Source organism: Canis aureus, chromosome 19 (genome assembly GCF_053574225.1).
Source record: "Canis aureus isolate CA01 chromosome 19, VMU_Caureus_v.1.0, whole genome shotgun sequence".
Lineage (NCBI taxonomy): Eukaryota > Metazoa > Chordata > Mammalia > Carnivora > Canidae > Canis > Canis aureus.
In genome coordinates this window covers 54,594,978-54,612,482 of record NC_135629.1, presented here as the reverse complement: position 1 = coordinate 54,612,482, position 17,505 = coordinate 54,594,978, and the positions used below count along the sequence as shown (strand labels likewise).

Sequence of the window (17,505 nt, the reverse complement as noted above, 5' to 3'; positions counted from 1 at the left end):
ACTGTTTATCTCAACCCCATGTTTCCCTGATGCACCTGCTATGGGGCGAGAGCTCTCTCCTATGGGTCCAACTGGGTTTCTAATTAGTTTAGTGCTACCTTCCTCTTGTCACTCAACAAGGGGCTCAAGATCTTCCCCATGATGAACTGGCCTTTTTATTCTTTGCTTGCAACTGGGTACATATAAGGTTTTTGGACAGAAACTGAATTCAGGACTCACTTTCTGAGTGACCTCAGGCAAAGTCTCCCTATCTCCTTTTAGAAATTGAAAGCAAAATTATCAAGGAAGAATGCAATGAAGAGAATATGACCTTTCACTTTAAAGCCAAAGGGGATGAGATGAAGATTGGGTGTTCCACCATTGAAGAATCTAAATCCACAGGTATAGACTTGCTTCTGGGAATCAAGGAGAGTGGTAATGGTATAGTCAGTCAGTAAATGTTTATCACTCAACGCTAAGGTGCCAAGATTTATGAGGGGATCAGGTGAGGCCCAGGCCCTCAGGAAGTTTTCCATCTGCTGGGGAAGTCAGATATTAAATAAATATTCTCACAATAGTGGAGTATTAGGAACTTCACTTTCCAGCACAGCAGCCACTTGGCCACCTTTTGTTATTGAGCACTTGAAATGTGGCCGGGCTGTGAGTATAAAATACACACCGGATTCCAAAGGCTTAGTACAAAAAATGAAGGGTGGAAAAATCTCATTCACATGAGATTTTATATTGATTGTATGTTGAAATGATAATATTTTGCAGGTATTGAATTAAAATATAATTAAAATTAATTTTACCTGTTTTTGACTTTTCTGAAATGTGGCTACTAGCAAATTTAAAATGACTTATGTGGATCAAGTTATATTGCTAGTGGACAGTGCTGTCTGTATCAGGGACTGGCAAACTTGTCCTGTAGGGGGCAGGTTGGTAAGTATTTTAGGCATTGAGGGTAATACAGTTCCTCACAGTGCAAAGGTGTTTATACGTGAACGGGTGTGGCTGTGTTGCAGTAACTTTTATTTATACAAAGAGGCGATGGCCAGATTGGTCTGGGGGCTGTTGTTAGTCACTCCCCAATCTATCTGCTATTGGGAGTGCTCAGGGAGCAAGCCTGGGATGTCCCTGAAGACCACCAATGTTGAAAGGGGAAGCCCACCAAAGAGATGCAACAAGAACAACCATAAATATGGGAGGAGAACTTACTCCCCATGGCTCAGTTTGTCCCTTAAAAGCACAAATTCAAACTTATTTTTTTAATTGCAGCCAACATTTCTCAGGTGGTAGCACCTCAGGATTTTTTTTAAATGGTTCTAGAGAGGGTCACCAACCTAGGAGTCTCCTGGTTCCATTGGTGTGGCAATCCTCAGAGCAGGCCAGTGGAGGTAGAGATGCATAGGACATTAAAGCATGTATGCATATGTACATGTTGGATCATCTATAATCACTACTGAGCAAATTATTCCTTTCCTCTCCCCTCCTTTTTTTTCTTTCTTTTTTTTTTTGCCTTTGGGGGAAATCACAGGGACCACTGGGGTGGCTTTTGTCTCCTTTTTGGGTATGGAGTCTTTTTTAGATGAGAGCTTCTTCCAAGACCAACAGATGCCCTCGGCCATCTCTCAGAGGAAGGTGAAGATGAATTCTCGAGTTGTACAAGGCATCATGACTGGTGAGAAGAAGGATGGCTTCTCTGACCCTATCATTTACACACTGGAGAACATTGAGGTTTGTGAAGAGGTCCCTGCTGAGCCCCCATCTACCTGCTGAGAATGCTCCATCCTCCAGTGGGCTTAACTTTCACTTCTGGTAGGGACTCATGAAGGCAGCAAGCTCCCACAGTTTCTTGCAACTCAAGACGATCCCCAAAATCTACCTCAAAAGAAAGGGCTCTCCTATTCCTATGTGGCATTCTTCCATCCATCACCGGGCAAAACTGGGCTCAGATTAAGTGATGTTGGTGCAGGAACATTCACAAGGACTTTATTTACCTTGGCTATGACCAAGTCAGTGGTAGAGGCAGACCTGGTATCTGAGATCTTTCTCTCTATCCTTGTGCATGGAAATATTGCATTTCCCTCCCAAACATACCTGTATCTTCATGCCCCAAATGATTCTTGAAGTCAGTCATACTGAATCCATTTGAAAGAGAGTCTCGGATGACCAGAGCCTTTCCTTTTTCAGCCTAAGCAGGAATTTGAGAGACCTATCTGCGTTTCCTGGGACACCAATGTGGAGGGTGGTAGGTGGACGTCTTCTGGCTGTGTGGTCCTTGAAGCTTCTGAGACGCATACTGTCTGCAGCTGTAATCAAATGGTGAATCTGGCCATCATCATGGCTTATGGGGAGCTCACGGTCAGTACCAATTCTCTGCACTCTGGCTCCCCAAATGCAAGGGGGAAAATACTAAGTAAACATCCACTGTGTGTCTCTCATGGTCTTGGGTGTTGTGGGAGGGAGTCATGGGGGACAGATGGAGTGTGTGATACTTTTGCCCTTGGTGAATTCAGAATCTAGCTGAGAAGCCATGATATTGATATATAAAATGAGAAATGACCCTAAGCAGATGCTCTGGGAGAAAAATAACCACAGATCCCATTTACAGAGTACCTACTGTGTTAAACCCTTTATTTTAAGTCAAGTGTTTTCAGGCTATTTTATAGGATGGAGGCTGAGGCTCCACAATCCACCTACTTAGGAAACTAAACTGGTGGAAACGAGACTCAAACCCAGGACAGTCTGGCTCCAGAGCTGTCTTTCCACAAAACCATGTAAATGGTACAAGAAGTTGTGCTATAGGAATTCAGAAGTGTGTTGGTGAGAGCAATCAATCAGGGAGGGGTTGGAACATGAACCTTGATGAGTGGGTAGATTCAGTGGAGAGGAAGGCTATACAGAACATGTAATATATTTCCTGCACAGCCATGAGCACTTGAAGTATTTTCACTGAATCCTCTTACAACAACTCTACTGGGCAATTACTGTTCATATCTTTTAACAGATGAGGAAACTGAGGGACACAGCAGTGAAGTGTCTTGCCCAAGCTCACACAGCTCGGACCTAGCAGAACTGTAGTCCATTCTCTCAGTCACCATGTCTGTCACAAGATCATAGGGAGTAGCTTGTGAGATGGCGTCTTGGCACATCTTTAACACACAGAGGAATTCAAAACATTGAAGTTAATGGTGAATAAAAATAATTGTGAATAAGTGAAGGACTCAGTTTGCCATTTCCACTCCCAGAAGTTGGGGCATCTATCTCTGAATGCTTGTGTAACAGCCCTAGTCCAGGTCAGGAAATGGTAACCATTCTAGGTATTTCAGGTAGGGAATGGGATGCTTGCAAAGTCACAGAGAGGGACGGAGGATTTGAAGTCAGGGGCTGCGAGTTGGGTCACCCCAACTCTTCAAGATCATCCCTCTGCAGCTGTAATGCAGAGGTCAGGAATTGACCCACATCTATGGGGCAGATCACCCCACATCCATGCAATCAAAAAAGGAGCAAGCTGGAATGTGGAGCCCACTCATAGCTTGCTCCTGTCTGCAGAAAGCTGGTACCTGCCTGCATCCTACCTTCCAAAACTGTGCAAACATCTCATTGGAGAACCTAAATGACATCTAGGACCCTAGCCCCAGAAGATTCTGGGAAATGTCCTTTATAGACATCTTGCTCTAGTACGACATGAGGAGTGGCACAGGACAGGGGTGGGAATGGGTGCTGATGGATTCCAGAGGTTGATAATGGACAATATCTAGTTCACTCCAAGTGTCAAAGGGAGAAAAGTTTCCTGAGCCCTTTCTGCCCTGGTCAGGAGACTGGATAATTCTTTTTTTTTTTTCCTGCCTGAAGGAATGTCAGCCCCTCTCTGAGTGGTGTATCTCTTTCCTTGACAGATGGACTTCTCCTTGTACATCATTAGCCACGTGGGCATGATCATCTCCCTGGTGTGTCTCGTCTTGGCCATCACCACCTTCATCCTGTGTCGTTCCATTCAAAATCACAATACCTACCTCCACCTGCACCTCTGCGTGTGCCTCTTCTTGGCCAAGGCTCTCTTCCTCACTGGAGTGGACAAAATTCATAACAAGGTCTCACACCCCTCAGGCTGTGTCTTCACCCAACCCCACCACCTCCACATCAGCCCCCCCCATTCCTACTCAATAACCTCTACTCTAATTCCTACCTCAGGACCTTTGCATGTGCCATGCCCTCTTTTGATAATATTTATTCCCAGTTCTTCACCTGGTTGACTTCTTCTTGTGATAGGTCTCAGTTTAAAATCATTTCCCTGATCATATTATATATTGTGGCGATCTCTCCTATTATACTTTAAGCCATTGGTTCTTAACTTTGGAGGATCCTGCCCCCTAGGGGACACTTGGCAATATCTAGAGACATTATTGGTGGTCATCACTGGGAGGGGGTGCTTCTGGCATCCGGTGGACACTAAGGATGCTGCCAAACACCCTACAATGTACAGGACAGCCCTCATGACAGAAAATAATCTGGCAATATTTTTATGAATGTCAATATGCTACAGCTGAGAAACTCTATCCCTTATCAGTTTATTTTGCTTTCATACCCAGCATGTATTTGAAACCATATTGATTATTTGGTGTTTTACTTGTAGTATATCTACCCTTCCCACTAGACTATGGGCCCCATGAGAGCAAGAACTTTGGCCAATTTATCCCCTTTAACTATACCAGAAACATAGTAGGTTCTTAGGATTTTTCCGAAAGGAGCACTAGCGACATTTTGCTTGGGGTGATCATTTTTGTGCAGAATCACCTCCCTCACTGTGGAATGTTTGAGAATTCAATGCTAGTAGCATGTGTCACTGCCATCATTTAACCAGGAGTGAGCCAAATTTTTCTCTAAAGAGGCAGGTATACATATTTTTAGCTTTGCAGATCCTAGGGTTTCTGTTGTAGTCACTCAGCTTTGCTGTTTTACTGCAAAAACAGACATAGAAAATATAAAGATGGGGATGCCTGGGTGGCTCAGGGGTTGAGCATCTGCCTTTGGCTCAGGTCGGGATCCTGATGTTCTGTGATCGAGTCCCGCATTGGACTCCCCACAGGGAGCCTACTTCTCTCTCTCTGCATCTCTCATGAATAAATAAATAAAATATTTTTTTTTCAAAGAAAATATAGAGATGGGTGTGGCCATGTGCCAATGAAACGTCATTTACAAAACAGGCAGCCATTCTAATGGCTACACTGTGCTGACCCCCCACACTCAATCAACTAACCATTCTTCTCAAAACTCTCTCTGTTTTAACACTGAAAGTCACATGTCCTGGGAAGAACAGGTCCCAGGTAAACCAGGATGACTTATCCCCCTACCCAAGGGATGGTAGCACCTGTAGGGAAAATACCTCTATGTAAAGGTTTGTGGGATGAATGGATGGGCTGTGGTTCGGGAACTCCAGTCAAAGTAGTGCCCCACTGTTGCTTCTTGGGTAGGGGATCCTGAGTGTGCATGCTTCTCCTCTCCAGATGGGCTGCGCCATCATTGCAGGCTTCCTGCACTACCTTTACCTCGCCTGCTTCTTCTGGATGCTGATAGAGGCTGTGATGCTCTTCCTCATGGTCAGGAACCTGAAGGTGGTGAATTACTTCAGCTCCCGCCACATCAAGATGTGGTACCTCTGTGTCTTTGGCTATGGGATCCCAGGGCTAGTGGTGGCTGTCTCTGTTGGTGTTCAACCACAAGGTTATGGAATGCATAATCGGTAAGTGATATCCTCTCTCCCTGAAGAGCCTGCTGCCAGGGTTCATGAGGATAATTGATTACATGAACAACAAGAAGAGTAGTAACAGTAGTGATGATTGTGTCTACCGTTTATTGAGCTCTTTATGTTTTGTTGGTCTCAGAGCTGCCATGTATAGTAGTAGCACGGGTTGTGCACTGCGTGAATCCAGGAGCCACTATTTGTACCATAGTATAGATAATGGTGGTGGTGTAAACAATGAGCTTGGTTGTAAATTTTAAAATCATGGATCCTGGAGCCAGCCTGCTTGGGTTTGAACCCTTGCTCCACTACCTCCTAGCTGTGGGAGAGTTGCTTAACCTCTATATGCTTCCATTTCCTCGTCCATACAATAGGGGCTGATGTAGCAATGCCTACATCATAGTGTTGTGAGGGTTAAATGAGTTATTATCTGCAAAACATTTAGACCAGTGTCTGGCATAGGATAAAACAATATACATATCATCATCATCATCATCATCACCATCATCACCATTGTCTGTTTGAAAGCAACGTTTGTTTGTCACATGGTTCCATGGGAGAGGATTTGGGGTAGTATGTTGGTGAGTATAACTTAAAAATAATTTCGTAGTTATCTTATAGGACATTAGGGAAAAAAATTGCTAGCATACCAACCAAACTCATGATATCATAGATGTGATTCCATTGTATAAGTTAAAAAAAAAGTGAATCAACTTTGAAAATCAGGTAAATGACAGGACAAACAGTATGCGGCTAGTGCAGAGACTGTAACTCACTGTGTCATGTCAATGATCCTATGACCCCTGAGATAGTGGTGCTATTCTAATTTAGATATGAGGAAAGACAGGCTTTCTTGCCACTACGATGAGAAAGGGGCTGTGTGAGGACATGAATCTAGGTCTTTCCAATCCCAGGGCCTGTGCTCATCACCCTGTGTTAGAGGCATTGCTGAGCTGTGGTTAGGGAACTAAATATCCAGGTTTCCTCCCTGCCTACTACTGATGTTTTATATTTCAGGTGAGGTCATGAGATAAGAGGTGAGGGAAAGGAATCCATAATAAGTGAGCACTTATCAAACCTAAATCCTGCAAGTTTTACAAACATGCATTATCTCTGGTACTTCTCAACTGAAATCCTAAGTGCAAGGACTAGGAGTATGAATAGTGTCCCCTGGATTTGTGCAGTACACAACCTGGGCTGCTGCATATGGTGGTACCTAAAGTAACAGCTTAATAAATGGTAGCTCCAGAGGAGACTGAGGCTCAGCACAGTTGCAGAACTTGCCCTGGGCCACATAGCTAGAAAGTGTCCAAACTGAATTCAGACCTGACTGTCTTGTCAGGAGATGGTGGTAACAGTGCAAGGCTACCATGATTGAAGTGTCTGATGTTGGTGTGGGTAATATAAGCACTGACACAGACCAGAGAAGGATAATAGCACATGGGAGTCGGAAAGTTCATGGAAGGCTTCCTGGAGGAGATAGAATTTGAATGAGCCTTGAAAACCCTACTGAAATATACACAGGCAAAGAGGAAGGGGAGTGGCGACAGTAGGTGAGGGCAATAGCTTCCCAAGGGAGGGCTCAAGGTGTGTTTGGAGAACAGGTGGATTGGGCTGAAAGAGGGGGATCTAGGGGAGGGGCATGGAATTTGGGGCATACCTTCCAGGTGGTGAGAACCACAAAAAATTTTGGAAGAGGGGAGTAGTGTTGACAAGGATTTGAGATGACCTTAGGAAGAAGCACCAGGCAGTGAGGAAGAACTGGAAATATGGAGTGCATTTCTGAGCAGGTACAGCTGTAGGTAACAGGCTCCATCCCAGTGGGTACCTCTGGGAAACTGTGTAGGGCATGGACCTCCAATAACCCACCAGTTGTTCACCATTTCCCTCCCAGCAGCCATTGGTTGAGGGCTGCTCTCAGAAAACTAATTCTCTAGAGCTTTTAGTCTGATGCCTCCATGCAGAGATGCAGAAGCTGATAAGGAAATAGTCCAGTATCTACTGAAATGGTTTTCCATGCATTTTCCACCTTTTTATCTACTACTACCTGGAGACTCCTGTTCCAGGGAAAGAACGCCTGGTTGGCCAAACTTGATTATTTTCCTTCTCTTTTGGGGGAGGCACACTTTCACAGGGAATATTGGAATGCTGTTACTGAATATGGTGGAATGGTTGTCAGATGGTGAAAACCAATTACTAGAGACATGATGGAAAGAAGCAATGCATGTCTCTTCCTCCTCTCCCTCCATTCCTCCTTCCCTCCCTCCATCTTTTCCTCCCTTCATTTCTTTTAAGAAATAATTATAGAATACTTCATCCACACCAGGCTTTGCCCTGAGTGCTGGGTATTCAGAGATGAACAAAAGTTCAAGGTCTGAGTTCTCACACAGCTTATAGTCTGGTAGAGAGAAGAACAGTTTGCAAGGAAACACACCACCATAACTTATGACACTGATAGATGGAATAAAAAAGAAAAGCAGCAAGCTCTGCTAGAGAAGGACCACGGGTAGGGATGGTCAGAAGTGGCTTTTCAGAGGAGGTGACATTTAAGCTGGGATCTGAATGTCCAGTGTACCAGTGAGGAGGTCTGAATAGAGAGGAAGGGGTTACAAAAGTTATGAAGTGAGGATGAGCTCTATGTAGGACATCAAATTAATACTCCAGGAACATTTACCCAGGAAGAAGATCTGAAAGAAGACTTGCTGAGGCCCAGAGAAAACTGAACTGTAGCCTGTCTCATAATGAGAATTTTCGTCTCAGGGTCATCTCCCTATACTCTCCTCCATTAGTGCATTTGTTGGGTTGTGAGTAACTTATAGGGTCAAGACTCTGAGACAAGCACTGACTTCTGTTTCTCTCCATAGCTGCTGGCTGAATACGGAGACAGGTTTCATCTGGAGTTTCCTGGGGCCAGTCTGTACCATCATCGTGGTAAGCAAATTGCTTGGCACAGTGTGATAAGGAGACCCAAGGGATCCGATGGAAGGTGGATAGCCAAGGTCACATATTCCTCTCAAACATTCTCCCTTCTGATCCCCAGTTCTTGAGATTTCCAAGTTAGAGTCAATTTCTTTGACTTCTGATTTTTTTTTCTTGCCAACATTGCAAATCCCCTGGAAGGGACCACAATCTTATCTGTCCTTTGTGTTCCAGAAAGAATGGGTTTATTATTGTCTTCTGAGGATCAGAATTAAATGAGAAAAAAGGGAGGCAAAAAAAAATTTTTTTTAGGTTCTCAAAAATGATTTTTATTTATTTATTTTTATTTTGGAGGAAAAAAAGAGTATTTGATGGTCAGGGAGGAAAAGAAAACAGTGGGATGGAAGCAAAGGGAAGCCTAGAGTTGGTTTTTTTTTCAGCCTTACTAAGGTGTAACTGACAAATAAAAATTGTATATATTTAAGGTGTGTAACTTGGTGTTTTGACATATGTATACATTGTGAAATAATCACCACAATCAAATATCCCTGTTTTATAAGGTCATGTGGAATTAGAGCCCACTGTAATGACCTCATTTTAATTTGATCACCTCTGGTAAAGACCCTAATTCCAAATAAGATCACATTGTGAGGTCCCAGGGCAATCACCCAAATAAGAACCAGAAAGGCTTATTAATTGCTATAGTAAGGGAGCCAACCACCATCACTTGCACTTTGCAGAGACTCAAAAGCAGTCAGAGGAGTGGCAAGGCTTTATAGGGATAAAACAGGGATGGCTTCTGGTGTGGCCTGATCAGAGGCTGTATGCATCGGGATTCTATAGGCAGCCTAACTCAAAGCAGCGCATTCAATGTGAATGCTTAGGGCAGCATATTGGCTTTTTCCTTATTGGCTTTTTCCTTTCGGTCCTAAGTTGGAAGTGAGGACAGAAATTAGGGAGGCTATCAGTTACCACTCAAGAGCTGGTTGTTTGGGGTCAACTGCTTCCTGGGGTGGTTACTGAAGACTATGGGTCTCTTACAGGTGGTCTGGCCATTGTCCGTGTGTATCTCCAATCTCTCAGTCCTTTCTGCTTGACTTTGTAGATCAATTCCATCCTCCTAACTTGGACATTGTGTATCTTGAGGCAGAAGCTTTCCAGCGTCAACGCTGAAGTCTCCAAGCTCAAAGACAACAGGTGCAGACCCTTCTTCCTTTTCTCTCCTTTCCCAGTCTCCTTCATTCTTCCCACAAACATCCACTGAGTCCCTTTTGTATGCCTGGTTCTGGTGTCCAGGACAGAACAGCTCAGAGTCTAGATCTGGGGTCTCAAACACCAGGTCTGACACTTACAAGCTGTGTGACCTCAGACAAGTTACATAACTTCTCTGAAACTGTTTCCTTATCCTTATTTACCATGGGGATATTAACATTGTCCACTTTATCTGGTTTATGAAGTAGCAACACAGTTACTAGGAAGACTGTTTCCTATATTGAAACTATTAGTACATTTTCTAACTCATCTACTGTGCATAATTATATGTGATATTTACAAAAATAGAATCATTCATTTTTATAACCATTTTCTCTTAATAGCATGGATATTTTTCAATTTAACTAGACATTCTTTGACAATATCTTTTTTTTTTTTGTAAAGCATTTCAGTGTAAGAATACAGCACAACTTACTTAAATCATGCCTTATTCATGGACATTCGAGTTGTTTCTGATTCCTTGGGGGGAGGAGGGTTATTATAAAGAATGCAGTCTTGAATACCCTAATAGATCTTTTTCCATGCCTGTGATTGTTCATAATGGTAGGCATGAAACTGCCCAAGTCAAATGGCAGGCTGGATTGTCACACTTTTAGTATATATCGCAAATTATTTTCCAGAAAATTTGTTTCCATTTGCAAGAGTGCTTATTTACTTAACAGCTATGCCAACACCAGGATTTATCATTTTTGTTGTGTCATTTTTGCTAATTTAATGGGTTAAATATACTATTTTATTATTTTAGTTTTGTACGTATTATTTAATCTTACAGATGTGAGACATTTTCTTTTTTTTAATAAATTTATTTTTTATTGGTGTTCAATTTGCCAACATATAGAATAACACCCGGTGCTCATCCCATCAAGTGCCCCACTCAGTGCCCATCACCCAGTCACCCCCACCCCCTGCCCACCTCCCGTTCCACCACCCCTAGTTCGTTTCCCAGAGTTAGGAGTCAGATGTGAGACATTTTCATACTCTTATAGACCATTTGTGTTTCTTGATCAATCAACTAATTTTTTTAAAAGATTTTATTTATTTATTTATTTATTTATTTATTTATTTATTTATTTATTATTTGACAGAGAGATAGAAAGTACAAGCAAGTGGGGGGAGGGACATGGGAGAGGGAGAAGCAGACTCCCTGCTAAGCAAGGAGCCTGATGCAGGCTTGATCCCAGAACCCCAAGATCATGACATGAGCCAAAGGCAGATACTTAACCAACTGAGCCACCCAGGCACCCCTCAACTAATCTTCATTAGATCTAGCAAAGTCAGACATTGTCTAGGTTTTTTTGTTTTAAAGTACCGTTTGCTTTGGCATGGATGGAACTGGAGGGTATTATGCTGAGTGAAGTATGTCAGTCGGAAAAGGACAATCATCATATGGTCTCACTCATATGAGGAATATAAGAAAGAGTGAAAGGGATTATAAGGGAAAGGAGGGGAACTGAGTAGGAAAAATTAGAGAGGGAGACAAACCATGAGAGACTTTAACTCCAAGAAACAAAGAAAGGGTGGTGGAAGGGGAGGCGGGTGGGGGGTGGGGTACCTGGGTAACAGGCACTGAGGAGGGCACTTGATGGGATAAGCACTGGGTGTTATACTATATGATGGCAAATCAAACTTCAATTAAAAAATAATAAAAAATAAATAAATATTTTTATTTATTTATTTACACACACAGAGAGAGGCAGAGACATAGGCAGAGGGAGAAGCAGGTTCCCTGTGGGGAGCTGTCTAGGTTTTATTGTCAGGAACCATATGATGTCCTTTGCTTGTTTTCCTGTCAGTATCCAATCCCTCATCCATCCCATCTGAAATAATTTTTTTCTAAAAATTATTTTTAAAAAGTTGATACAAAAAGTATAAAAGAGTTAATACATGCAATGATAAGAAAAAAAGTTTTTAAGATTTATTTATTTATTCGTGAGACATGAGAGACACAGAGAGAGAGAGAGAAAGAGAGAGAGAGAGGCAGAGACACAGGCAGAGGGAGAAACAGGCTCCATAGAGAACACATGAAAAGTAATCCCCTGATCTCCAGGTCTCCAGATTCTCTTCCACCTTAAGCAACCATTATCATTTGAATTGAGCTTCCTTCCAGAATATTCTATACCTACACATTCACCTTCTATTACATAAATGATAGGATACTATACATATCATTCTGAACTTTGGGTTTTCCTCACATAAATACATAGCTGACTTCGTATCAATGCTTATGATTAAAAACAACTAACAAGAAGATGTGGTTTATGTATACAATGGAATATTACTCAGCTATTAGAAATGACAAATACCCACCATTTGCTTCAACGTGGATGGAACTGGAGGGTATTATGCTGAGTGAAGTAAGTCAGTCGGAGAAGGACAAACATTATATGTTCTCATTCATTTGAGGAATATAAATAATAGTGAAAGGGAATATAAGGGAAGGGAGAAGAAATGTGTGGGAAATATCAGAAAGGGAGACAGAACGTAAAGACTGCTAACTCTGGGAAATGAACTAGGGGTGGTAGAAGGGGAGGAGGGCGGGGGGTGGGAGTGAATGGGTGATGGGCACTGGGGGTTATTCTGTATGTTAGTAAATTGAACACCAATAAAAAATAAATTAAAAAAAAACAAAACAACTAACAAAAATGTTTTTGGGCCAGACACTCTGGCAAGCACCCTTGGAGTTTTGTTATCTCATTTAATCTGCAGAACAAGTAATATCACCCTGTAGGTATTGTATTATTAACCTTACACCAATTTTAGGAAACTGAGGCACAGTTTCCATGGTACCCAGGGCCTGTATTTGGTCACTCTTATACCATTTTAAAAAATGGTTTTATGGGGCACCTTTCTGGCTCAGTCAGTGCAGCATGCAACTCTTGATCTCAGAGTTGTGAATTCAAGCCCCATGTTGGGTGTAGAGATTACCTAAAGATAAAATCTTTTGAAAAATGGTTTTATAATTTCCTTTTAGTTTCTATAGATTTGCCTGTTCTAGACATTTCCTATAAATGAAATCATGTACTCTGTGTTCTTCTGTGACTGGCTTCCCTCACTGACAATGTCTTCATGGTTCATCCATGTTGTAGCAGGTTTTAGTACTTTATTCCTTCTAATGGCTGAATAATTTTCCAGGGTATGGATGGACCATATTTTGTTTATCTGTTCATCAATGGGTGGACCCCAGCGTTGTTTTAGTTAGGGGAGGGGGAGAAGAATGAGTGCTTGACAGGTGTGGGGTTTCTTTTTTGGGGTGATAAAAATATCTTAGGACTGGGTAGTTATGATGATTGTACAGCATTGTGAATGTGCCAAATGCCACTGAATTGCACACTTTAAATGGTTAAAATGGTGAATTTTATGTTATGCGAGTTTTTCTTCAATTAAATAAAAAAAGTCCTCGTATTTCATACTATGGTATTACCATTCACTTAATGTGTCCTCAGTTCTTGGACCTGTAGGTCCTTTGAGCATTTTCATCACTATCAATAATATTGCATTAAATATATGTGTCTACACATCTTTGTGCTACGTGTATCTGTAGGCCATCTGCCTTTTAATGCTGATGGGACTCCATTTCCCTTCCTCTGAGCTTGGAGACCACCCCATATTTATTCTCACCTAGGTAGCAGATGACATGGTGGCAGCCTCAGACTGGTGGTGGGAGTACGGTCCATGAGGACAACAGCCACTGCCCAGAACTTTATCCTTTCCAAATCTTCTCCCCTAGGTTACTGACATGCAAGGCCTTTGCCCAGCTCTTCATCTTGGGATGCTCCTGGGTGTTGGGCATCTTCCAGATTGGATCCATGGCTCGTATCATGGCCTACCTATTCACCATCATCAACAGCCTGCAGGGAGCCTTCATCTTCATCATTCACTGTCTGCTCAACCGCCAGGTACATAACTGTTGCCCTTCCCAGCCCCATCCTTCCCAGGAATATGCCTATAACAACCCACATCCCTGCATCTAGGACTAATTCATCTTCTTGTGATGTGTCTCTTCCTCCAGGTACAGGAAGAATATAGGAGATGCCTTACCAGGAAGATCAAACCCAGTTCCGAGTCCCATACCTCAGGGATATTACTGTCCTCTGTCCCCTCCACTTCTAAGACGGTGAGAGACTGTGTGTTTTATGCAGTTCTGTTCAAATGGAACTACTGCTTCTTAGCAATACCAGACACCACTATGCACCGAGTACCTACTGCGAGCTAAGAGTGTCCATGTATATTAGCACATTTAATAAAGTGTGGTGTTCAAGAGTTGGGGTTTAGGACCCGGAGTTGCCTGGGCTCAAATCCCAGCTTTGCCCCTTAGTACCTGCGTGAGCTAAAAAAGATGAAATGATGACTCCTACAGACATAACATGAGAATACATTAAGGATTTTATTCTATTCACTAAACAGTGAGAGTGAGGCAGATGTTGAACTGGCTCAAAAGAGAATGCACGGAAGAGATATATATATACACTATGTAATATATATTATGTATTATTTAACATGTATCATATATATCTCATATATTATTTACATTATATACAATTATATGTTTTATATCTTTTGTTTACATTATACATGTATGTTATATATATTATATAATACATACATAGCTCTGTTCTTTGCATTCTTTTCTTTTTCGTATTTTTTTTATTGGAGTTCAGTTTGCCAACATGTAACACCCAGTGCTCATCCTGTCAAGTGCCCTCCTCAGTGCCCGTCTTTTTTGAGCCAGTAATAACATCTGCCAGGTTCTCTTGTTGATAATTATTTTTTTTCTTGTTGATAATTATAAATAAGATTATATATATATAATTATGAAGTTATATATTATCTAATTATTATACTATAATACATAACATATAAAATTTCATATTATCTATTATAAAAATGAATTACAATATATATTAACATATGAATTATATTTCACATATATGACTTCAGAAACATTGAAATGAATGTGCAAATGGAGGCAAAACTGATTTTTCCACATAATCCCACATATTTTTGCATTGCTACCATTGCCATTTAAAATTTACAGGGTTATAAAAAAAATTTACGACAGCTCTTCCATCCTCCATTAGAATTTTTTATATTTTCACTGATTTATTCTAAGCACAAGAAACTAAGATTCAGTGGCTTATTTATGTTTTTTATTTTTTATTTTATTTATTTTTTGCCTTATTTTTTAAAATAAATTTTTTTTTTATTGGTGTTCAATTTGCCAACATATAGAATAACACCCAGTGCTCATCCCATCAAGTGCCCACCTCAGTGGTGGCTTATTTAAATAGGAAATTCTTCTTTTTTTTTGCCCCCAAGAATAGAAGCTCAGAGTTAGGTGTTTCTGATACTGGTTCTGTTGCTCAGGGGTGTTTTAAAGGATCTAGGTTTTCCCTACTTTTCCATTCCACTAACAATATGTTGACTTCATCAAATGATTTTCATGGTTGCAAGATGGCTGCCATAGCTCCAGACATCACAACCATGTTAAAGGCAAGAAGAGGGATGGGACAGAAGCAGCAAACTCTTTCTCTCTTTCACAGGAAAGAAAAGCTTTCCCAGAAACCCCTCAGGGGATTTCCCTTTCACCTAGTTGGTCAGAATTGTATCACAGGCAACACAGAGTTACAAAGGAACTTAACAAAACACGTATTTGGCTTCTTTGCCTCTAGAGTGGAAGCTATTGATGACGAAGAGGTTGAGAAGAGCTTTCAGGTTTGCCATTAGTGTCTGCCACACTAGAGACCATCAATGTTAACATTTTAGTGTTTGTCCTTCCAGTGTTTGTTGCCATATTTCTCTGTATTTACAGAAGACCCGTGTATTTATACAACCCCTGGAATCACATTTCTAATCCTAATCCTGCTGATTCTAATTCTGATTTCTCTCTCACAGGATTAAAGCTCTTCTTCCTTTCATATGTGCTATGGAGCAACATCTGAGGAAAGCAGATGCCTACCGGAGCCTACTCTGAAATCTCTTCACATCTTGATGCACAGATGCAAGATCCTGCCAGCCCCGGCACTCTCTGGGAAACAAGACTTTCTCTTCTAGGTTATCAGTCCATCTTCTATGTTCTGCTCTTTGAGTTTCCAGAGTTTGGAAGAAACAGGTCCCAGTGCAATGGCATGACCAAGATTATCTGGCTACTATTTTGGTTTCTCCCAAGTTCACGGGTGCATGACTGCAAGTGTGTCTCTCCAGAACACAGAGCAGCCCCTCAATTAATGATTTACCATATGACTGACTGACATACCCTTTGACAAAGCCTCCTCCTCCTTTGAAAGAAGTGGTCAGTAAAACAATAATTATGGGCCCCAAGGGGGTGAATAAAACACATAGACCTATCAACTACTTTTGGACAAACACTTAATGCAGTTACATTGGTGAGTAGGAGTGCTGGACGGAGGAGAATCCCAGCGTTTCATGGAGGGTTGCTGCGTTTGATGACAGCACACTTTGGAAAGTGTTTTGGTTTCCTGGGACCTTTCAGGGAACCAACACCTCTCTTCCTTCCAGGAACTTTCATGGGACTTGCCTAGGATTCACACTGCTCACAAAGCTATCACCATCCCACGTTGCCCTCCATCCTGCATAAAATCTTGATTGCCAGGGAGAGAGGAGGGAGATGCAACTTTAAAATGTAGATATACTCTGTGCTCACTTTGGTAGCACATATACTAAAATTGGAACAATAAAATGTATATATCCTCCCTTCCATGGCCACTCTAATACCTCCCTACTCAGAGTGTGGTCTGTGGACCAGAAAGCAGGATACCAGGCCCTACCCTCTATTGGCTGAACCAGAACTTGAGTTTTAAGGAGAGCCCCTGGGGACTCACTCATGAATGTTCTAGAATATTCTGGAATACTCTTCTGTTTGCCATGCAGATAGCAGAGCTTGTCTTTAAAACCAGAAAGAGAGACGCCTGGGTGGCTTAGCAGTTAAGCACCTGCCTTCGGCCCAGGGTGTGATCCAGGAGTCCCGGGATCGAGTCCCGCATCAGACTCCCTGCATGGAGCCTGCTTCTCCCTTTGCCTGTGTCTCTGCCTCTCTCTCTCTCATAAATAAATTAAAAGTATTTTAAAAATAGTCATAAATTAATTATTAAATTAAATTAAATATTTTTAAAAACAGAAAAAAATGTCTTCTTGACTTTTGGACTTTGCATCCACCATTCCCTCCTCCTAGGACACACCTTTCCTCAAAATCCTGATAATTTCTACCTTTTTTTTTTTGAATCTCAGTCATCACTTCCACCAGGGAGCATTCTTTGAATCTCCTGAAGTAAGATTAGATGTCCCTCTGTGTGTTCCTAGGGCTTCATGCTTTCTAACCTTGTATTATAACTTCTTTTTCTTAGGCATCTCCAGCTTAGACTGTGAGCTCTATAAGCACAGGGAATTATATCTAGTAGATTCTCCACAAATATGTTGAATGAATGAGTAAATGAATGATTAATCTCCATTTTCAGGATGAAGAAACAGAGGCTCAGAGAAGTTAGGTCACTTTCCCAGCATCACACAGCTGTAAGTGGTTGAGCTAGGCTGTGAGCTCTTGACCACAGAGCTCCTCTTCCAGACCCTGTAAC

General features: G+C 41.7%; 1 protein-coding gene across 2 annotated transcripts in view; it reads left to right on the top strand.

Moving 5' to 3' along the window:
- Window positions 1-17,006, top strand: part of ADGRE1 (adhesion G protein-coupled receptor E1) — a 61,755-nt gene extending 44,749 nt beyond the window's left edge. For both annotated transcript variants that reach the window (XM_077860213.1, XM_077860214.1), the window contains 10 exons: window positions 262-381; window positions 1,517-1,716; window positions 2,173-2,343; window positions 3,882-4,076; window positions 5,490-5,725; window positions 8,590-8,656; window positions 9,750-9,841; window positions 13,644-13,812; window positions 13,926-14,030; window positions 15,809-17,006. In XM_077860213.1, the coding sequence (XP_077716339.1) occupies window positions 262-381; window positions 1,517-1,716; window positions 2,173-2,343; window positions 3,882-4,076; window positions 5,490-5,725; window positions 8,590-8,656; window positions 9,750-9,841; window positions 13,644-13,812; window positions 13,926-14,030; window positions 15,809-15,814 (1,361 nt within the window). In that variant the 3' untranslated portion in view covers window positions 15,815-17,006. The remainder of the gene's footprint in view (window positions 1-261; window positions 382-1,516; window positions 1,717-2,172; window positions 2,344-3,881; window positions 4,077-5,489; window positions 5,726-8,589; window positions 8,657-9,749; window positions 9,842-13,643; window positions 13,813-13,925; window positions 14,031-15,808) is intronic.
- Window positions 17,007-17,505: the final 499 nt, after the last annotated feature.